Source organism: Mixophyes fleayi, chromosome 7 (assembly GCF_038048845.1).
Source record: "Mixophyes fleayi isolate aMixFle1 chromosome 7, aMixFle1.hap1, whole genome shotgun sequence".
NCBI lineage: Eukaryota > Metazoa > Chordata > Amphibia > Anura > Limnodynastidae > Mixophyes > Mixophyes fleayi.
In genome coordinates, this window is record NC_134408.1 from 103,332,537 (window position 1) to 103,356,878 (window position 24,342).

Below are 24,342 nucleotides of genomic sequence, written 5' to 3' on the forward strand. Positions count from 1 at the left end.
CTGTTCATGCTGCACTTGTCTCTGTTGTGCCGTTGGCTGAATTGCTCAAGCTGCACCTGTCTTCGCTATACTGTTGTCCAAACAGTTCATGCTGCACCTGTCTCCATTGTGTCACTGGCTAAAGAGCTTACGCTCTACCTGTCTCCATTGTGTCGCTGGCTAAAGAACTCACACTTTGCCTACCTTCGCTGTGCCGCTGACTAAAGAGCTTACGCTCCACCTGTCTCCATTGTGCCGCTGGCTAAAAGAGCTTACGCTCCACCTTTCTCTATTGTGCCGCTGGCTAAAGAACTCACACTTCAGCTGTCTCTATTGTACCGCTGGCTAAAAGGATTATATCTCTTTTGTCTCCATTTGTGCCGCTGGCTTAAGAGCTAACGCTCCATCTGATTCAATTATTCCATTTGGCATCTGGCCTTCTTTTCCTGCCTCCATACAGCATCTTATTCTACTATCTCCCAATAGCGTCTTGACTGACACTCCTGCGGACGGACACAGCTAAGCCAAAACCACCTTGCGGTGGTCCCTGGTGAAAACCATCTGTCCTTTAGACTCTGCGCCTTACTGGAAATAGTGCTAAGTTGGGCAGACCTAAGAATCCAGTTTACCAAATCATGACACAAGGTCTGGAGTTTACTTTTCAAAGCAGCCACCATGAATGAGGATCTGCTTTCTAAACTAGCCACCACAATTAGTGGTCTGCTGTACACTAGCCACTATGATTTTTTTGGGATGCTAAACACTAGCTTCCAGGATTGTGGATTTCCTTTCTAAACTAGCTACCAAGATTGGAGTTTACCACACTAGACACCAGAATTTGGAATCTTCTTTATCGTAGTCGCCAGGATTGGAGGTCTGCTTTTTATGCTTGCTTCCAGGATTTGGGGTCTACTTTCCATATTTTTGAGAGACTTTGGAGGTCTACTTTACAGTATTATCCAGGACTGATGCTCTGCTTTTGAAAATTAGTCACTAGGATTGGGGTCTGCTTTCCATATTATTATTATTATTATTATTATTATTATTATTATTATTATTTATTTATATAGTACCAGTATATTATGTAGATGTTTATAACTGGGAAATAACATAGTAATAAAATCAGTTGTTAACAGACAGACACAAAGGTAGAAGGCCCTGCTCAGAAGATTACAATCTAAAGGTGTTTGATACATGAGGTTAAGTGCCATAAATATTGCATATTATACCAGCCATTTTGCAAGGTTAAAACATGCTTTGTGGGGCTAAGTGATCCAGTCACACACCAATATTGGTCTATGGGTCAGAGGGTTCATTGAGTATAGAAAGATAACACATTGTTAACATCAGGCACCTCTGTCTGCCGAGCCGGTTGCTTACTAACAGCAATTGACTTTTCAGACCTATCAGGAGACAGCAGGCTCTGTCTTGATCTGAGCTGATTGCCAAATAATTGCAATCACCACCTTCCTATATGTATTACCAGCATCTAGCTTATCCTTTTCATTACAGTCTGCTGCACTGGTTCAGCTAATTAGGCCAATCTGTTCTCATTGTTCCCTCTATAAATAAAACCCCCTTCCTGTCTATCACTGTATTGGTGATAATATATTCTGATCTAGTGTGCTGTGAATACTAATCTGAATTGACCTATTGATGTGACCTGGAGGTACATTGGATTTCGCTGTTTTCTTCTAACTTTGACCATTGCCAGTTTTCTGGATCTTCCATTAACCTCTTTCTGCCCTGGCCTGTTAACTGGATTTAGCTCTAAATTATATTGAATGCAGCCAGCTCTGACCTAAGCTAGTAATTGACCTTGCTTTAGAACTCTGGCAGCCATGACCCTATGTTTATAATTTGGACTGTATCCTGTATCTTGCTGCTGTCTGCTACCTCCTTCCATGTCCTGAACAGCTCATTAGTAATATAAAGTTTAATAAACCATTACTAAAAATTAGTTAAAACCTTGGAAAGGGGACTGCTATAGGTGCAGACCTTGTCAAAAAGCATCTTGTGGTTTATAATCCCTTCAAATATTGCTCTAATTAGCATGTAAGATTTGTGATTCATTGTTTAGAGGAATTGTAATCAAGTAGAATAGCCGAGGTAGGTTAGGTGGATAATTTGGGAAGGTGGTAAGCTTGCCTGAAGAGGTGAGTTTTCATGGAACATTTAAGGGTTTTGAGGCCAGACGAAAGTCTTGTTGTGCAAGTGAGGGCATTTTACAAACTAGGTACATGCCCCCAAAAATTCTGTAACTGGAAGTGAGAGCAGGTGATGACAGATATAGATCTTTTGCAGAGAGGAGGAGTCAAGTTGGAGATAATTTGTAACAAGTTAAAGAGATGTATTTTGGTGTAGTGTTGTGTATGACTTTATATGTTAGTAGAAGCATTTTATATTGTTTTCAGGAAAATACAAGAAACCAATGTATGGAACTGACATAGCAGAGCAGATGATGAAGAATGTTTCACAAAGAAGATTAGTCAAGCAATTGCTTTCAAAATAGATTGCAATGGTGAGAGTTTGGTATGGGGATGACCAGTAAGTATAGAATATCAAAAATCAATACTTGATAGCTTATTTATACACTGAAATTTAAAGTTGATATTTGTGTGCTACATGAAAAAACAGTCAGTATTTAACTTATGTGCAAAACAGAATGCTAATTTGCACCCCTTCATTGTAACTTGGTTTTGTCCAGGAGACTGAAATAAGAAGTTTCTCAAGTTAAGATCCTTAATGAATCAGGCCCCATGTTTTTAATGGATCTGACTATTGCCAGTTACTCATTTAGCTTGCCCGTTGATACTATACTAGAGATCTGCTCTCTGGATACACAATTGCATCCAATGTAAAAGCAAGGTAGATCTGTGTTATGAAAATAAGAAACTCTTTTGGATCATTTATAAATTCCTTGCTGAAATGTATACAAGCTACCAGACAAACAAAGTAATGAATTTAGCATAGGTTGCAGAATGGCATACATAGGTCAATAAGCTGAAGTTGGGGGGGAAGTATAAAAACCCTTTAAAACAATACATGCGCCTATCTTAATAATCCAATGAGCCCAAAATACAGTAAAACAAATTTCTTTCGAATTATATTCTTTTTATTTGAGCTTCTTATCCGTAAAGCAAAAATAAAATATTTGAATATGTTCCATAAGCATAAGCGAAGTTTTGCAGCATGAACATCATCAGTATAAATCTGTGGCTCTCCTAAAAGAACCAACACGACTATTCATGGCTCCCCAGTCATTGTATCTCTTGTACTCTCCAGGTCTCAGGTAATATTGACGTCCCCTGTAGTTGGGCTCTTCATAGAAGATCCAGTAACCCTCAAGGACATGACAGGAGTGGATGTCATTGTAATGGAATTGCTCATGCACATATGGACAGTCCTCACTGAACTCCATCATCTGACCTCTGAAATCCTCTCTTTCATAAATTCTTAGTTTATATGATCCTCGGTGCTAAGAAGTACACAAAAATAAATAAATAACAAAAACTTGTTGGCCAGAGTACATGCATATGGCTTAACCTACTTAGAATTAAAAATACAGAAATACAGCATTAATAAAATAAATAGTAACTACAAGAAGACTTGCTAGGTATAGTAATTGCATCACATTTGTTAATTATGGGCAAATATTAAAGAAAGCTCAGAATAGCTCCTAAATTGTATTTAATTAAACCCCTTTATGGATATCTGCAGTTCCTTAGATAACTATGTTTCTCTTCATTATCTACATTCAAATAATAATAGTAATAATAATAATCATAATAATCCCATATGTCACCCTAAGTGGAAGAACTCACTTGAGGAGTTAAACGACAAGATCTGACGGAGTCATTAAAACCCATCCATTGCTGGAAATCAGGATATTCCCCCTTTCTCAGGAAGTATTGGTGTCCCTTGTAATTGGGGAATTCATACAGCATCCAGTTTCCATTCTCCACACGGATGGAATTGCACCGGCTAAAGTATGAGTGTAGGTCAGAACAATCAGCGCTGCACTCATAGAAGCGGCCCTGGAAGTTTTTGTCTTCATAGAAGATGATCTGAAATAATAGAAACAGGTCAAATACAGAGTTGAAAATACAATCTAGTTGGGTCACAATATTCTAAAAATAAAGTTAATATATTTACATTTACTAAGTAGTGAAAAATGATGCTGCTCGAAAACAGTAAAAACCCTACTAGTGTTATTTTAAATCACATTTACTTGATACAACAATATTTAGAATATCTGAAGAACATTTAGAGATATTGATGAACTCAATGATGTTTAGAAAACCTTACTATGTAGAAGAACTTAATTTGGTTTGATAAACAATTTCCAAGCATAGACCAAGTGCACTTACACATGCTTCGCACTCTGTTTGTAAACACATGGGAGCAAAGATGGAATAGTGGACACTGTAGAACAGGGTGCACAGATATTGGCAAAGAAAGAGCTATATGAACTGTCCAGATTATCTGCATTGATTAAGAGAACACTATCATCAAGTGTGTTGCAATAGGAATAAAAAGTTCAGTGTATACTTATTTTGGTAAGATGTTGATAAACATTTCTCATTTCTTGTTTTTAAATAGTCCACATGTATTACAATGATAAAATGATCCTCAAATCAGTATGTCTTGTAAATCTCCTTAGATAATAGTCATAAGTTGTCAATAAATTTGTAAACTACCTTTCTATTTTCTGTCCTGCACGTGTTACTTGATGAACAGTAGATTTCGGTAGATAGCAATGTCAGCAGGAATAGCCACAGATTATGTGATAGCAATGTCAGCAGGAATAGCCACAGATTATGTGATAGCAATGTCAGCAGGAATAGCAACAGGTTATGAGGACTACAATTAATTAAAATATTCATGCTGAGACCTATCAGCCACCTTGTCTATGCCAGAATTTCTCACTAGTTTAGAGTGCTGTGTGGAGCAGCTGAATCATAGGCCGTAGTAAGCTTGTTGGTAGTGGCACTCTGAGATGATACAAAGCATGTACTAAACAAACAAGAAACAGAAATATAATTGGTCTTCTTTATAAACCCTACTTACATTAATTACACTTATCTGTTAAACCTGCCAGGACACTGATGCTGTTCATGTGCCTCAATTACCATGAAATAATCAGAATTCTACACAAATATGTTACAGACATGAATTTCTCATAAATACAGAAAACAAAAGTAAGTCAGGAAGAATGGAAAATATCTGCATTGTACTTTGTTAACTTTTGTGGGGCCAAACTAAACAAACTTAAGAAAGTTAAAAAAAAGTCAATGTATGCTGATAGTTTTGAAAGCTAATTATGCAATTTTATATCTAGTTAGCTGCAAATCTTACCATGTTTAGATTTCTGATACTGATAAATATCTGATATTTGGGATTGTTATAATGTGCAGTCAGGTGATAACTATTTCACATCACCTGTCCTCACTTTTTGTACTCTATAGAATCCACTCACTCTTTCTAAGTGACGAACATCCGTACCTGTCCAATGTAGCTAAACACATGTGGAAATATAGTCATACTGTTGACCCAGCCCGTTGAACACCTTTATTTGGTTACTAAAGGATTTAGGTCCATATTTATATTTGGCACTTCTTAAAGAACAACAAATGGTTTGTGGAATAACATGCAATTTTAAGTTAATCAGCTAAAAAAATAGACCAAATATCATACTTCATTCTGGATTACATTAAATTTATATATTAGCATTTTATAATATATCTACATATGAGTATTTAAAACTCAACCTTACCTTTCCCATTTTGGCTCAGGACAGGTACACTGGAGCTGTAAAGTTTGTGCTGTGTGTTGTTCATGTATTCTGCAGCTGGATTTATATAGGTCCTCCAATGCTGTGTTTTGCAAATGTTAACTGTAAATACAGTATTTTTGCTAACAAAGACAAAACAATGATTAGGTCTATTCACTTGTGGTTCACATTGTTGATTTTGTAAAATGGTCATTGTCCTATTTGTGCACAGTATGGGTTTTCTATCGACCATTCTATCAGCACATCTTGAACAGAATGTATGTACCATTTTTATCTCAATGTGTGTATAAAACTATACTTTAGAAAAATACTGTATGAGAGACAAACTTTAATTTTGCTTGCACATGAAATAGTTTAAATCATTTTAAGTGCAAATCTGAAGTAAAAACATAAGTAAGAACTACTTTAGATAGAACGAAATATCATTTTTAATAAAATAACTATAAATTTTAGGTATTTGTATGTGAAGGGTTGCTATATTTTGTGGATGTCTTGTGACAATCCTCTTTGTCCTCCAAAAATCTTTAACCCACATTGATTATGTTCCCATCACTTACAGTAGTCTCCTGGTGCACCCAAATTACTCAAAAATAAGTGTGGATATTTTCCTATAACTGTTTTACATTTGGAACCTAATCGGATCCATGGGTTGATTGTATGGCCTGAACAAAGTTTAAGCTACCTAGGTGTCCCAGGATTTATTTATCAAATAATAAGATACATATATGACAGTGTTTTATTAGCCAACACATCCTAAATGCAATACTCTAGGTCCCAACCAGTTTGGTGTAGTGATACACTTCTGATACACGTCATGGTTTTTCTTGTGGTTATACATTTCTGGCATATGCCACAATGTTAAACTATTGTAATACTTGAAACAAAATCATGAATTAATAAAACATTAAAACGAAAAGAATTACAACTAATGTTTTTCATCTATAGTTAAATATGCTTCACAAATAATCCCAGTTTTAAATATTCAAATTATTTTGAGTGTTTTCCAAAGCAAGTAAAGTTAAACAAAAAATTACAGTATTCCCCATTTTGCTTTGCGATCCTGTGAAATAACTATTATGCACTGTATTTTTAAACTCCACATTTTGCGGAATTTATAGTCTCTAAATAAAGGTGGAATGACAACAATGTCATTTCATTCTCCTGTTATGTTCTTTGGATTTCAGGCAGGACAAAAAAATAGGATTCTGAATGGAACATTCAAAGAATGAGGTGAATATTCCGTAGAACAATTTTGTATCTTTCACACATCTCTAGTAACAAACAAGGTTGAATGCAATAAGATGCAGCATGTGTGCTGTTTAATTCCTCCTTGTAAGTTGAATCTCCCTGTATGTATGTTCATGTATAGAATACAATATGGTGTTTAGCACAATGTTTGGAGAGTGTTAATTTGTTTAAATGGTTTTGTTACACCTTTAACACTTTCTGGTATACAGGTGGCTGCCAATTCCCAATATGCCAGATGGTATCGCCGTAAAAAATCTGAGAAGAAGAGAAATGGGATAGGGCGCCAAAATAATGTAGTAGTTAAAGACGTAATCCAAAAAGTAAGGTGTTATTAATTAAGTGTACCATATTTCAACATCTTTCAGGCATGTCAGTGCATCACTTCAGAGCTTCCAGACCTGTTATCAGGCTCTGTGACACACAACAAGATAAAACAGAGAAAGACCAGATAGTGTAAAACCATTTAAGTGAACCAGATATATATGTGCACACCATTCCCATTCAAAAGTGCATATGCATACCAGATATGAATAAAGATGCGCTTATCTGTATATATTCCAGGTGTAGTTGTGCCTTTTATACTTGCTGGATACTTCCCAGGTATAGGGGCTTCCATCTAGCAAAGGTTGTATATGTATAGCGTAGGAGTACCTACAATCAGCATCATCTTCTTTCCTTGATCCAAAATAACAAAAATGATACAATTGCTAAATAAAGATAAAAACCCCTTTAAATACAGCCAGTTAACCCTCAAAAAGAACCTCATACAGAATCAAGCAATGATATATAGACCCTTTGTCTAGTATTCAGTTAGCCTAAGGTGTCAAATATTATCCAGGTCCCCACAGCTCAGGGAGGCTTTGAAGAGCCTCTAGCTTATCCTCACAGCCAAATGAGCATAGTGCAGTGTCCACGGCCTTATCATTGCAGTGTTAATGTTGTTTCAATGCATAGCAATGGTGTTTTATTTGCACAGTGATGGGATTGGGCCACACGGCCAAGATAACATCTTCCACCGACCTGTCAATTTGTAGAGTTACATGAACTGTCACCCCAGGACCAGTTCTTAAATTTAACTGGCGGATAGGGGGTTGACTTAATGCAGACACATAGGAGAATAATAAGGAAGGGACAGGAAGTAAGGGACAGTTAGATGCCCTGACATGTACCAAAAGTGTGAAAGAGGTTAATTTCAGGAGGGACTGGATTCTATCTAAGATTTGGAGGTGGAGAAAGCAAAGGATTACCCATTGTCTCCATCTCACCCACACCTCCAGACCTGAAGGCAGACAAGGAGGTGGGGTTGGACTACTTCTCTCCCCACAGTGCACATACACAGTTCTACCAAATGTCCCATCACTCACGTTCACATCTTTTGAAGTACATGCTATTCGCATTTTTAATCCATTCTCCCTACGTGTTGCGGTGATCTATCGTCCCCCTGGAGCACACCAACAATTTATTGAGGATTTCTCTGCATGGCTCCCTCACTTCTTATCTTCAGACATCCCCACCATCATCATGGGTGACTTCAACATCCCCATTGATAACCCACCTTCCAAAGCTGCTTCCAAACTACTCTCTCTAACTGTCCCGTAAAGCAGAACGTCACTGCGTAAATCTCGAAGCTCTAATGACTTCTTCACATATACTTCTGTCTACCACTCCTATCGAAATGCTCTGGACACTGCAAAACAAACATACTTTCAATCTCTTATCTATGCTCAGGCTTCTAACCCCAAACGCCTTTTCAATACATTTAATCATCTTCTCAATCCTCCCACCCCGAACCCTCCATCTACTATCAGTGCTCAGGATCTTGCTTCCTACTTCAAGGACAAGATTGACAAGATCAGACTAGAAATGGTATCCTCTTCCTCAACAAGCCATCAGCTCATTTCCTTCCCACTACCCTCTGACACCCTTTCTTCATTTGACCCCACAAATGAAGAGGAAATTTCTACGCTCTTCTTATCTTCCTACTCTACCTCCTGTCCTCTTGATCCTATTCCCTCGCAAATTGGTAGATCCCTGTCTTCTGTGCTCATTTCACCTCTAACTCAAATCTGTAATCTCTCACTCTCTACTGGCATCTTTCCATCACTATACAAGCATGCAGTGATTACTCCTATTCTAAAAAAACAAAACTCCGACCCAAACTCTCTCTCAAATTACCGTCCCATCTCTCAGCTCCCTTGCCCCTCCAAGCTTCTAGAGAGACTTGCCTACACTCGCCTCACACGCTTTCTTTCCGCAAACAACCTGTTGGATCCTCTTCAATCTGGCTTTCGTTCTCAACACTCCACAGAGACTGCGCTGACCAAGGTTGTTAATGATCTGATCACTGCTAAGACTGAACGCCATTACTCTCTCCTAATTCTCCTTGATCTCTCGGCTGCATTTGACACCGTTGACCACTCTCTTCTCATACAAACGCTGCAATCCCTAGGTCTTCAAGACACAGTTCTATCCTGGTTCTCATCTTACCTCTCTAATCGCTCTTTCACTGTTAATTTCTCTGGAGCCACCTCTGCTCCGCTTCCCCTATCAGTTGGAGTACCACAAGGCTCGGTGCTAGGTCCTCTGCTGTTCTCTATCTATACCGCTTCTCTTGGAAATCTAATAAGTTCCTTTGGCTTTCAGTATCATCTCTATGCGGATGATACCCAAATCTATCTATCCTCTCCTGATATCTCGACATCTGTGTTGTCCCGTGTAACTGACTGTCTTTCTGCCATTTCATCTTGGATGTCCTCTCGTCAACTCAAACTTAATCTTTCTAAAACAGAGTTAATAATATTCCCACCCGCCAACAAGAGCATACCTGACATTTCTATCTCTGTTGATAACATGACCATAAATCCCACCCCACAAGCTCGCTGCCTAGGTGTAATCCTTGATTCACGCCTATCCTTTGTTCCCCACATTGACTCTATATCTAAATCATGTTACATACATCTAAAGAACATTTCCAGAATCCGCACATATCTCACACAAGACACTGCTAAAACCTTAATTCATGCACTAATCATCTCCCGCATTGACTATTGCAATTCCCTCCTTACTGGTCTTCCCAAAAACAGACTCAAACCCCTAAAATCTATTTTGCATGCTTCGGCAAGACTGATTTTCCTTGCAAATAGCTATTCCTCTGTTGAATCACTCTGTATGTCTCTACACTGGCTGCCTGTCTTCTACCGAATCCAATATAAAATACTTTTACTAACCTACAAGGCCATCAACAAAGCTGCACCAACATACATCTCCTCTCTTGTCTCAAAATATCTCCCAACTCGGCAACTCCGTTCTGCAAAAGATCTGCGTCTCTCATCCACCCTCATTACATCCTCCCATTCCCGGTTACAGGACTTTTTTCGGGCTGCACCCACTCTATGGAACTCTCTCCCTCACACAATAAGACTCTCCTCTGTTCTACAAACTTTCAAGCGTTCTCTGAAAACCTACCTATTCAGACAAGCTTATAATATTCCTCAACCACCATCTTAACCTTACTACCTTTAGCCTGTTACACAATTTCACACAAGACAACTACCCCCGGACCAACATTGTTGTGTGACAGGATCATTTAGCTTATGAGTCACCTTACCTTTGCAGTCTGGCTGGACCAAGATGCAAAATGTATACTTAACCTCATGTGTCAATCTCCCATTGTCCCATAGATTGTAAGCTTGCGAGCAGGGCCTTCTCACCTCTTTATCTGTTTTACCCAGTTTGTTTATTATCTTATTACGTTTGTCCCCAATTGTAAAGCGCTACGGAATATGTTGGCGCTATATAAATAAATGATGATGATGATGATGATGATTGTCTTCTACATGACTGGCATGGACACAGCAGGCGTCGCCACTGTGGAAGGCTGACTCTTCTCCACTCCCACTCGAAACCCCTGGTCCAGCACCCACCAATGTTTACGAAGGAGTGACCCAGGGGAAGGAAAAACATTGTTGGAACCTCTGGAGCCATAATAATGACCCACCCTTCCCCCTGAGGGGGGGGGCGTTCTGAGGATTGATTTCCTGGAAGGTGCAGGGTTGACTGGTATTTATGTGCTCTAGCATTATCATGTGATCATCACTATCCTATGTCTTGGGAAGGAGGATGTTACTCCATCTGGGGACCTGTCATCACCTCACTCTATTGGGAGATACCTGCCAGGTTCTGTGTAAAATGATGCACCCACAGTAGTGGGGAGAGCGATACCTGGATCCCCATCATGCCGGTGGAGAGTTGGCCAAGTGGGAAAAGCAGTACTTCCTGAACCTCCTGTTGACAGACTTTTTTGCCCGTGGAACTGTTGTATGACTAAGGTGGATTGGGAACTTTGCTGGGACTCCTATTGACACTGGTGATACATTGACCTATTGTTTAAAGTGTACAGACTCATGCGATGTTGTGTTACTGTAGAAAAGGTAAAGAGAGTGTTGTATCTTTCGTTCTCCTCCTTGTCTGTATGATTATTGAACCTAAGAGGGTAGGGTAACCTAGCAATCGTCGGTTCAAAATACCTGATATCCTCACATTTTGGTAGTAGAGAGGGATCACTCAGTCCCAAGGTTGGGTAGAGTGCAGGGACTCATATTCTGGTACAATCAGTCTCTACGAGGACAATAGGCAACAGTATCGATAAAGGAACTAGTATGGATTCCCGCAGAGAGGGCCATGGAGTATGACATAAGCAGGGTTGCTGAGAGGAAGACAATGTCTGCAGGGATTGTGCAAGAGGTAAGTTATCACCTATGAAGACTCTGAAAACCGAGAGGTGCTGGTGGCCCGATTAATGGAGTGAAAGAGAGAAACCAGGCGGAGATGAAGAGTTAGGGGGAGGAGGAGGAATCGCTGACAGTGTAGTGACTGAAAAAACTACAGTCACTACACCCAGAGTGCCAAAAGATAGCCCAGCAGTATTTCAGAATTGGCTGTGAGTGCTGGGGGAAGGAGCAACCTCACAGGAAAGATCAGGAATCATACAGGTGGTGCTGGGGGTCTCAATCAGAGTGCCCCGAAGAGTGCAGGTGATGAGCCATGAGAAGATCCAGAAACGGCCTCAGCTGGGATATAGAGGTGTCCCAACCTTTTGTTTACAGCAAGATAGAAATTGACTCCCATCTGTAGGTCTTTGAGAACCTGATGAGTGTCCATGAGACTGTGAAAGGTGAATGGTCCAGGTATTTGGGACCGAGTCTGACTGGAAAAGCGCTGGATGCCTACCAGATATAGATACAGAGCGAGTAGCCCAGGTCCTTGTGCACATCTTGGATACAATCAGGAGGTAGTCACAGACCAGAAAAAACAATTCCAAGAGGATCTCGTCCAGATCCTGAGATAAAAACTACCTTTATCAGAATCTCCTATCATACAATTATTGTAATTTATTAACTTTGATACTTATATTCTCTGAAATCCCACCTCTTCAGAAAAACCTTCTTAACCTTCCTACGGTCACCTATTACCATCCTATTACTATCCCTTTACATAGTTCACACAAGACAACAACCTTCCTACCCCCTGACCAACCTTGTTGTGTGAGATTATATAGCCCACTGAGTACTTTTTACCTTTCCAATCTGGCTTTACCAATATGCAGCACTTGACCTCATGTATCGAACTCCTATTGACCTATAGATTGTAAACTTGTAAGCAGGACCCTCTAACCACTGTCAGTTTGTAATACCCAGTCTCATTTTGTTACTATGAATGTTCCCAATTGTAAATCGCTATGAAATATGTTGGCATTATATAAAAAATGTTAATAATAATAAAAATAATAATATGGACCAGTGATCTACAATGGTGCCTATTTTTATATATTAGCACACTCACAAATGATTGCCCCTTTCTATATTTATCTCAATATTGCAAATGGGGCATACACACTTTTATACACCTCATCTTCAACTGTAGAATGTCATTATATATGATGTATGATGACTTGCCTCATTTCTTCTGGGTCATGTACAGACTCCTCAGCTGTCCTTGATGTTGGCATATCTGAAATAAAATTTTAATTTACTTACTGTGGTATTTCATTAACTGCTTACACTTCAATAATAAATATAATTCAATTACCTCTTGAAGTTAGATTGGACTTCTTCCTCATGCTTCTGCTGCTAACCCTTTATTTTACTGCAGTAGCTAAAGAAAATTAAATAAAAAATAGATGTAATTATTTTCAAAACCCAAGAGAGAGTAAGGTTTTTAACAATTACATACATGTGGTGGGCTAAAGAATATACCTAAAAGAACCACCAAAAAATGTTTTTATGAAATACATTTGTATTACAATTGAAACAAGGCCATATTCCATAAGGAAGACAAGGGCAAAAGGGATAATTAAATTTACAGCATGGCAAAAATATGTTTTATTTCAGTATAAAGTGTATTTTACAGTTGGATTTACATTTGGGTTAAGGAATGTGCTAGATGGACTAGAAGTGTGAGTGTTAACATACAGTTAACAAGTTTTTTGTGTAATGCGAAGAAAATAGTATTTCTTATGTGTATAACAATAAAGATTTTAGCCACACTTGCATTTTAAAATGTGGTGTCTTGCACTGTATCCCTGTCTGACCCACCCTGCCAGGGGCAGACTGGGCTGGGGGGGCAGGTGGGCATCTGTCCCTCTGGGCCGGTCCCATAGTTGGCTACCTTGGTCTGGATCACTGTGCCACCTGCATTTTTTTTCCTTTAATATAGGCTGTTGAGTCGAGTCTTGCCCCGCGGGCTAATATTTGCCAGCCCTCTCCCATGACATTTTCTTTTCTATTTCTGTACCATTAAGATTTTAAATTGTAAATATAAATACTTATAGAAAATATATATGTCTTGTAGGAATGAAGCTGATTATTTTTTAACTAGTTTTTATAACATATGGAAAGCATGCTTAGCAATTTTAATTTAATTCATTAAAAGATTACCATGAGACTTGGGCTTTACTTTGGAGGTTTTCACTGGCAAAAGATCTTCATCAGATGTGTTGAGGTCATCACGCAACTTCTCCTGTCATTGGTTGAAGTGGACCTTGGGTCTCTTCTTACCGACGGACACTCGGCTGTCTTCAAATTTTCAACTTGGTGCTCTTCCGGCAGTCACAGAAACATTTCTTTGCTCTGAGGGGTGCAATGGACTGCAGAAACCGCTTTGGCGATGGAACTCTAGATCTTTGTTCTCTCGTGGCAGCTGGTCTTCATGCTCTTTTTGCCAAGCATCTTGTCCTTGACTCGCAGAACCTATATCAATTAATTAACAAAATTATAAAAGCAATAATAAAAGCAGGATTATTATTTTTTTATATACTGTATGCAGGATTTCCCCATTGCAGATAGGACTTTAAAACAACGTTTTTTCCAGTGGACAAAAGTTAATAGGATCAAGTGTAGTAGAGGCTCCATTGTTTTAAGAGATTACAGATATCAACAAAGTGTTTTGGGGTTAAAAAAAGGGTTTAACAGTTTAAAATAACACTTTAGTTAAGCAAGTATATAACAAGTCTGAACAACATATAGGGCCTGATTGAAAGAGGAAAGTAAAGCAAAAAAATGAGTAACTTTGCACCTTGGCAAAACCATGTTGCATTGGAGGGGGAGATACATTTTAAAATGTGGGGGCAGATTCATAGATAAGGAAGGGCATGTCCTAGATCAACTTTAATTTTCACTGTACAAATAAATCTATCAAGTGTTTGTGTGCTACATAAAAAAGCCAGTAATTAACTTATATGCCAAATAATAAACTACTATGCACCCATTGCATTGTCACACAGTTTTGTCCAGGAGAATTTTTTTTTAATTTTTTGCCTTACTTTTCTTAATTAATCAGGGCCATAATGTTTTATAATGACATAAAAATAAGATGATTACATTTTTTTAAAAGGAGCGAAAAAATTTGGTTTACTATTGAAAAAGTCAGAAGCAAATAAACGTATGTTTTAAAAATAAAAATATATCATATATGTTTAGAAAAAGTTGTGTATTACAGAGCAGAAAACATTTTGGACTGTTACTTGATAAAATAAACACAAAATAACATTTTCATATACAATCAACATGGCCATTAAACTATAGATAAGTGTTCATTAATAATTACTAGTGACTACAAGTATGGGTTTTGAAATGATAATTTTTAAAATATAAGTGACTTTTTATATAAACAAGATTAATGGAGAGTGGGAAAATATTTTTTTAAAGTACCTGCAAAACTAATATTTTATTTTCAGTCTCTGTAAAGCTAAGCCCATAATTGGAAACACTTGTTCCCTCATCTGGATCTTCCTCGGTGGAATCCTAGTCACCCATGTTCTGCTCCTCTTCTTCATCAGGAATGGCACCTGTTGCTGTAGCCGGTACAACTTTTTTCCCGGGGACAACCTATTCTTCCTCACTGGAATGTTGAACTTTTCACTCTTCCTCGGTCGGGTCCTGTGGGGAAACAAACCTCCTGCGCTCCCTAGACATACTGTATATTAAACAGTTAATGTAAAAAAATACAAATATTTGCTTTGAAAAAAGCAGTTGTGTATATGGGAAATCCTGTTGCGATTTAAGTTCAAACCAAAAAACGAATCAACACCAGGGAAGGACAATTCCTAGAACCAGGAACCGGGTCAACAAAGCCAGCACAATAGCCAGCAAGCCTGGCAAAATCATAGAAATGACAGCATGCAGATTCACGCCTAACATTTTTATAGGAGCTGGTCAGAGGAGCAAAATGTATCGATATTATGCTAATCGTTATCATCTCATAGGATACCATTAATATATTCCTATTTCAGTGGCGACATCAATGTGTTAGTACCACAACTACCTAGTCATCTTTTTACAGCTATTAATGTTCTTGAAAAAATATATAATTGTAATCAATTTTGAAAATTTTACTTATATTAAAAATTTTGCAAACAATTATTGTGATTTATACGTGGGTTTAATAACAATAAAAAAATAACATGTAATTGATTTGCTATCTTTAAGTAATATAAGGGAGTTGTATGAAAAAAATGGCTGCGATATTAGTATTTGGTTATGTGACACATCTGCAAACTGTTTAAGCATGACTATTGGACATCTATGCATTTTATAAATAATTTTAAAGTGGGGGTATAGATTACGATTTGTCAGTATTTATATTTGTAGGCAATGAAATAGTCTATTTTTTTGTAGGAACAATCTGTGTTGGGAATGTTGGTATGTCTGTTTTAAAATATGTAGGTATTTTTTTGGTTGTCTATATTTTTCAAGTCTATGTTATTGTGTTGTAGGAATTATAGGTGTTGCGATGTTATGTATGTCTTTTTTATGAACATTTCTGTATTTATAGTGTCGCTATGTATTGTGTCCATTTTTTAAATTTTGTAGGTATTGTGTTTGACTGAATTAATTAATGTCAGTGATATTTTCTTGTCTATTTTTTTGATGTCCTGATTTTTTTCTGGTCTCAAATATGGCATTCTGTAGTTTTGTTTCTGTATTTGTAACGTCGGAATTATCAGCGTCGGAATTATGACTACCACCGGATGTCACTTCCACCAATCACACATAGCATACATCTATATACATCAACTCATGTGATGTCCTCTTTGGCCAGGTATCTATCATGCTTCAATGCATAAAACTGGAAATCACAGCTATGGAGACCGGAATGTGATGAAAACATAAGATGTTTATTGAACAGGTTTAAATCAGAGAATATAGGGAATGGTGCAAATTGAATGCTGCAGGAACTTAACACGGATTTCATAGTGAAGCTGAAAGTAGCAAAAAATAATACAGCATATGCAGGTGGAATGGCTGAGTAGAGATAAATCCGGTGCAGAGATGTCAGAAGCAGCAGCATGTAAAAGTCCCAGAGCACAGGAGAAGCAGGAGAACACAATAATGCGGAACAGCAACATAACAACAATGACCAGCACAGGTAGCAGAGAGAGGTTAGTATAAATTTGGACACAAAAACAAAAAAACAGCGCTGAATACAGGAACCACTAGACTCTCAATAATACGGACATAGGACTGAAAATAAGTAAAAAAGCACAATTTATTAATTAAAACATCAATAAAATAAGATAAGACAAATAATATTTATATCCTAACAAAGTATACACCAGCTGATGACAATCTGTATCAGACCCAACACAATAAGCATAGACAAAAATAAAAAATAATTAAGACAACTTAGATCGTTGTTAATGAAGATCACTATAAGGTCTGTGGATACTAAATGATTGTGTTAAATCCGATGATAATTCTTTGAATGAATATAGAAACACTGTGTCTAAAAGTGTTCAGTAAATGCGATGGTAATTAAGAAAGTATGGAGCTCCATAATTGTAGAACAGTGTGTCTCTCAGCGTATAACTGTTCCAATAAAAGAGCTTCAGATTGTCAATGCTCCTACTAATAGTGAAGGGATCTCTGCCCAGCGGGACTCGATGTATATAGCAAACAATGCACATGATTGCTGTAGATGAATCGATTCCGTAATATCAATCCTGCTCCGCCAAGTGGGTGTGGCCACACTCCGAGATTCAGGGATATGAATCCGTATAATAGTCAATGAGAAATAGGTGTGCTGACAAGAATCACAGTCCAGATTGCGCTGTCTGCTGGCTCTCACAAGGAAGATGAGACTGCAGAGGCAATATAGCGATGTTCGGAAACACACAAGCTCTATAGTAGGCACAGCCGACATGAGTCTCCAATATCAGCTCAAAAGTGAATAGTATCAGCTGGTCACATGACTGACGTGTTTCATCACCAATCGGTGATTTCATCAGAGGAAGTGTATAGTATAAATATTGAGCCACCAGGTGCAGGTGATTAATTACTGCAACAGGTTAGAAAGAAGAAGCAAGGCACAATAGCAGCACCTCTGGTGGATTAGAAGTATTGCTAAATAATACATTCAATGTAAGTCCAAAAACAGTCCTGGAGGCAGGAACTGCCAATACAAAACAGCATGCAGATGCAATGCAACAGTACAAGTGGAGGCAGATTGTGACAGTATTCCCTGCTGAGCCTCCTGGCTTAATACATTAAATGGTGTTATTTGGGATATCAATCCTCTTTGGACAATTATTTTCCACCCATTTGATATAATTATGCCTACATGTTTACCACCTTTGGATATTTTGATCTCATATTCATCATCATCATCATCATTTATTTATATAGCGCCAACATATTCCGTAGCGCTTTACAATTGGGGACAAACGTAATAAACTAATAAACAAACTGGGTAAAACAGACAAAGAGGTGAGAAGGCCCTGCTCGCAAGCTTACAATCTATGGGACAATGGGAGATTGACACATGAGGTTAAGTATACATTTTGCATCTTGGCCCAGCCAGACTGCAAAGGTAGGGTGACTCATAAGCTAAATGATCCTGTCACACAACAATGTTATTCCGGGGGTAGTTGTCTTGTGTGAAATTGTGTAACAGGCTAAAGGTAGTGAGGTTAAGATGGTGGTTGAGGAATATTATAAGCTTGTCTGAATAGGTAGGTTTTCAGAGAACGCTTGAAAGTTTGTAGAACAGAGGAGAGTCTTATTGTGCGAGGGAGAGAGTTCCATAGAGTGGGTGCAGCCCGAAAAAAGTCCTGTAACCGGGAATGGGAGGATGTAATGAGGGTGGATGAGAGACGCAGATCTTTTGCAGAACGGAGTTGCCGAGTTGGGAGATATTTTGAGATAAGAGAGGAGATGTATGTTGGTGCAGCTTTGTTGATGGCCTTGTAGGTTAGTAAAAGTATTTTATATTGGATTCGGTAGAAGACAGGCAGCCAGTGTAGAGACATACAGAGTGATTCAACAGAGGAATAGCTATTTGCAAGGAAAATCAGTCTTGCCGAAGCATGTAAAATAGATTTTAGGGGTTTGAGTCTGTTTTTGGGAAGACCAGTAAGGAGGGAATTGCAATAGTCAATGCGGGAGATGATTAGTGCATGAATTAAGGTTTTAGCAGTGTCTTGTGTGAGATATGTGCGGATTCTGGAAATGTTCTTTAGATGTATGTAACATGATTTAGATATAGAGTCAATGTGGGGAACAAAGGATAGGCGTGAATCAAGGATTACACCTAGGCAGCGAGCTTGTGGGGTGGGATTTATGGTCATGTTATCAACAGAGATAGAAATGTCAGGTATGCTCTTGTTGGCGGGTGGGAATATTATTAACTCTGTTTTAGAAAGATTAAGTTTGAGTTGACGAGAGGACATCCAAGATGAAATGGCAGAAAGACAGTCAGTTACACGGGACAACACAGATGTCGAGATATCAGGAGAGGATAGATAGATTTGGGTATCATCCGCATAGAGATGATACTGAAAGCCAAAGGAACTTATTAGATTTCCAAGAGAAGCGGTATAGATAGAGAACAGCAGAGGACCTAGCACCGAGCCTTGTGGTACTCCAACTGATAGGGGAAGCGGAGCAGAGGTGGCTCCAGAGAAATTAACAGTGAAAGAGCGATTAGAGAGGTAAGATGAGAACCAGGATAGAACTGTGTCTTGAAGACCTAGGGATTGCAGCGTTTGTATGAGAAGAGAGTGGTCAACGGTGTCAAATGCAGCCGAGAGATCAAGGAGAATTAGGAGAGAGTAATGGCGTTCAGTCTTAGCAGTGATCAGATCATTAACAACCTTGGTCAGCGCAGTCTCTGTGGAGTGTTGAGAACGAAAGCCAGACTGAAGAGGATCCAACAGGTTGTTTGCGGAAAGAAAGCGTGTGAGGCGAGTGTAGGCAAGTCTCTCTAGAAGCTTGGAGGGGCAAGGGAGCTGAGAGATGGGACGGTAATTTGAGAGAGAGTTTGGGTCGGAGTTTTGTTTTTTTAGAATAGGAGTAATCACTGCATGCTTGTATAGTGATGGAAAGATGCCAGTAGAGAGTGAGAGATTACAGATTTGAGTTAGAGGTGAAATGAGCACAGAAGACAGGGATCTACCAATTTGCGAGGGAATAGGATCAAGAGGACAGGAGGTAGAGTAGGAAGATAAGAAGAGCGTAGAAATTTCCTCTTCATTTGTGGGGTCAAATGAAGAAAGGGTGTCAGAGGGTAGTGGGAAGGAAATGAGCTGATGGCTTGTTGAGGAAGAGGATACCATTTCTAGTCTGATCTTGTCAATCTTGTCCTTGAAGTAGGAAGCAAGATCCTGAGCACTGATAGTAGATGGAGGGTTCGGGGTGGGAGGATTGAGAAGATGATTAAATGTATTGAAAAGGCGTTTGGGGTTAGAAGCCTGAGCATAGATAAGAGATTGAAAGTATGTTTGTTTTGCAGTGTCCAGAGCATTTCGATAGGAGTGGTAGACAGAAGTATATGTGAAGAAGTCATTAGAGCTTCGAGATTTACGCCAGTGACGTTCTGCTTTACGGGACAGTTTTTGAAGATTTCGTGTTGCTTTGGTGTGCCACGGTTGACATCGAAGTCGACGTGTAGTATGAAGTGTCGCTGGAGCCACTTGATCAAGGGCCGTTGCTAAGGTTAGGTGAAAATGAGGTACTGCCATCTCAGGGGATGAGAATGTAGAGATAGGGGAGAGAAGGTGTTGGAGAGAGGTGGAAAATTGTTGAAGATTAATAGAATTCAGATTTCTACGAGTATGAGGAGGCTTGGTTGAGTCAGACAGTAGAGAGGTTAGAGCAGTGGGGGTGAGAGTGTAGCTGATAAGGTGATGATCCGCGAGGGGGAAGGGTGTATTAATAAAATTAGAAACTGAGCATAGTCTAGAGAAAACAAGATCAAGGCAGTGGCCATCCTTATGAGTAGATGATTCAATCCACTGGGAGAGGTCAAGTGAGGATGTTAGAGAGAGTAGTTTGGAAGCAGCTTTGGAAGGTGGGTTATCAATGGGGATGTTGAAGTCACCCATGATGATGGTGGGGATGTCTGAAGATAAGAAGTGAGGGAGCCATGCAGAGAAATCCTCAATAAATTGTTGGTGTGCTCCAGGGGGACGATAGATCACCGCAACACGTAGGGAGAATGGATTAAAAATGCGAATAGCATGTACTTCAAAAGATGTGAACGTGAGTGATGGGACATTTGGTAGAACTGTGTATGTGCACTGTGGGGAGAGAAGTAGTCCAACCCCACCCCCTTGTCTGCCTTCAGGTCTGGAGGTGTGGGTGAGATGGAGGCCACCATGTGAAAGTGCTGCAGGTGAGGCAGTGTCTGATTGCATAAGCCATGTTTCTGTTATTGCCAGAAGGTTGAGGTTTTTTGAGAGGAAGAGATCATGAACGGAGGTAAGTTTGTTACAAACAGAGCGTGCATTCCAAAGGGCACATTTAAAGGACTTGGGAAGAGAGGGGAGACAGGTGATGTGTTTGAGGTTTGCTATAGAACGGTAGTGTTCTGATGTATGTGTGTGTGAGGAGTGTGGGGGACCTGGATTAGGTGATATATCACCAGCTAATAGAAGCAGAGTGAGCGAAAGATAGGCAAGGGGATTGTAAGATGTGTGGCCTTTTATTTTCTGGCGACAGGTGGAGGCTGTACTTGTTAGAGATAATAAATAGGACAACAGTTCATGGGTGTTAAATAGAGGTGAGTGGAGTAATGCAGGTGCAATATGAACAAATTTGTGTGTTGGTGGAGGGGTGAAAGATGACACAGTCCTAAAGATCATGCCATGAAATGAGACTAAGAAAAGCAATTTGTGAAACATTGTGATAAAAGGGGTAAAAGCAAAAAGCAAGGGTATTTTAAGAATTACCTCTTAGCAGTATTCCATATAAATAGACAAGTAGTGCTGAAATAGGCTGTGGCAGATGTTGCTTATTGATGGGAGTAAAAGCAAGTCAAATGTAGTCCAATGTTTGTCCAACTGTGTTGTCTAACTGTGCATTTTCGTCCACTTTGTGAGAAAATCCCACTTAGTGCAGAAATCACACACGTCTAACCCCACATACGTCTCCCCATAGAATGAAGCTAAGATGTAGTCAGTCTAATTTAGGAATACACTACAGATGTGCTAATTGGTCAGCTAATCAAAGGAAAAGAAAACATTTGTGGGAAAGGATAGAGGCCAGATACCTATCATAAATTAGGCAGCAATAAAAGACTGTGCCAACCTAAGTTTAAACAGTTTAATCAGTTTTTCTTTGTACTGTACAAATCTGATTGAGGAACTCAGAACAAAAAAATTACTAAACAGGCAATGTTTGAAATAAGCTGTTAATGTTTTTTAAAATTATGGTCAGAAATATGAAATATCATCCCACATTCCCACCTGAATTGGAATAGGGGGTGGATTGGTCTTAGGCCTTAGGGACTTTCCCAGTAGGCTGCTAGACTTATGTGGCCACCTGAAAACTGCCTTATGTGTTTATATTTTAACTGTGGGGAGTAAAGGGGGGCTAGGCAGCCAGACTCATCAAAGCCAATCCTGACTAAAGGAAGCAGCCCCGGCAGTGAACATGCACTAACAGGCAGCGTAGCAATTTATCAGAATGAGAAAGCTGCATAATGATTTGCTGTCACACTGTCTCTTGTGGCTTAACCTTTAGTCTTGTGAAATGAGACAAACCTTATTTGGGTAGCACAGTGGCTTAGTGGTTAGCACTTCTGCCTCATCGCATCGGCGTCATGAGTTCAATTTCCGACCATGGACTTATCTGTGTGGAGTTTGTATGTTCTTTCCGTGTTTGCGTGGGTTTCCTCCTGGTTCTCCGTTTTTTTCCCACACTCCAAAAACATACTAGTAGATTAATTGGCTGCTATAAAATTGACTCTAGTCTCTCTTTAATGGGGCAGGCACTGATGTGAGTGAGTTCTCTGTGCAGCACTGCGGAATTAGTGATGCTGTATAAATAGCTGCTGCTGATGATGATGACAATGATGATGATTTTGCAAGATTAACAGTAAGATCCGACTTCATGCTCAAAATTCTACTCTGATGTACCATGACAATGCTCTCAGCAGCACAGGTACCTTGTAGGTATATGCATAACATGGAAGAGTATATACAGGTGTGGGATAGGGGCCATAATATGGGGGGGACATTAACACAGAGGATACATGGTATGGAGAGATACGGGAAAAGTCCATAAAGAGAGGACATGATATGAAGGAGAATGAATGCAGGGCTGTCATGATATGGGGAGAATCATTGCAGATATGGTAGTGCATGATTTGGAGATAATCAATATGGGGGCATGAAATAGAGAAGAAATAATTCATGTTGAGCATAATATAGAAAACATCAATCTGGGGTGCTATGATAAAAGAACCACAGAGCTGGAATTCCATAAGGGAAAAATAATTCAGGTCAGCATGACATGGGGGAGAATCAATACGGGGGAGAATCAATATGGGAGGGACAAGATATGGGGGGAATCAAAATGGGGGTTATGATCTGGGGGAGCATACATACAGGGGATCACAGATACAATGTATAACACGGAAAGGTTTGGGAGAATCCAAGCTTTCTGTAGTCTTTGTATTGGATGACATTCACTAGAATGCTTTTTGCATTGTGGGGCCATTACTAGAATGCTATTTGCATTGTATGGCTGTCAGAAGAATGCTCTCTGTATTGTATTGTGGTCACAAGAATGCACACTGCATTGTATGGCAGTCACTAGTATGCTCTCTGTATTGAAGATTGGCTACTAGTGTGCTAAATTACAGTAGGCAGATGCAATGTAATTTATTAGTTTTCTTTTATACTACAAGGAATACTTTAGAACTGATGAGAAATTGACAATGGATGAAGTCCCAGCTATCTGATGGTGGCCAGATATCATGCAATACCAAAGCCTTCCCTGACCCAACTACTATCATTTTAAACGTAACCCTGGGAATTCTCTATTGCTGTTTGAAGCTGCACCACTCACGTTACTACTCAATGTACTCTACCCACTGGTGTGCTGACTCTGTCTACTTGTGTTTGCACCTGCTACTAGTGCAATGTTTTGCCTACTTGAATGTTAGTTCCTACTGTGACATTCTTCATCTACCATTGTTGCATTGGCTTTGCCTACCACTGATAAGGCTCTGACTAACAGTGTGTTAACCCCACTTACTTTTGTGTTGGCCCTGCCTGCAGTTGATTTGTCTCTAACTACATGAAGCCACTTTTAGTGTTTTCTCCAGTACCTCTTTAAGTTCCAAATCTGTCAATATTTAATGGTCATAGATTACATTGCAAGATGAATTGTACTATAGCAAAATAACAAAGGAATGCTACTTTTTTTTTACTTTATGACATAAACTTGAAAATAATGGTAAATCAAGCTCTATCATAAAAGTGGATTGGAGATATCAGTCAAAGGACATGTCAATGAATATTATGCTATGGACAAATATCATAC

The 24,342-nt window shown here is 39.1% G+C and overlaps 1 protein-coding gene across 1 annotated transcript; it reads right to left on the reverse strand.

The window, feature by feature from the left end:
• Positions 1 to 3,177: 3,177 nt before the first annotated feature.
• Positions 3,178 to 5,764, reverse strand: LOC142098539 (gamma-crystallin 2-like). Its single transcript, XM_075181375.1, has 3 exons — positions 5,756 to 5,764; positions 3,804 to 4,109; positions 3,178 to 3,457 (listed from the first exon to the last, which is right to left on the reverse strand). The coding sequence occupies exons 1-3, from the start codon at positions 5,762 to 5,764 to the stop codon at positions 3,182 to 3,184; spliced, it is 591 nt and encodes a 196-aa protein (XP_075037476.1). The 3' UTR covers positions 3,178 to 3,181.
• Between the last annotated feature and the right edge of the window lie 18,578 nt (positions 5,765 to 24,342).

Excerpts from the sequence above, each read along its gene's own strand:
- LOC142098539 (XM_075181375.1), bottom strand. Across the intron at positions 3,458-3,803 it reads CTTGTCGTTTAACTCCTCAA|CACCGAGGATCATATAAACT; the intron begins GTGAGTTCTTCC and ends TGTACTTCTTAG.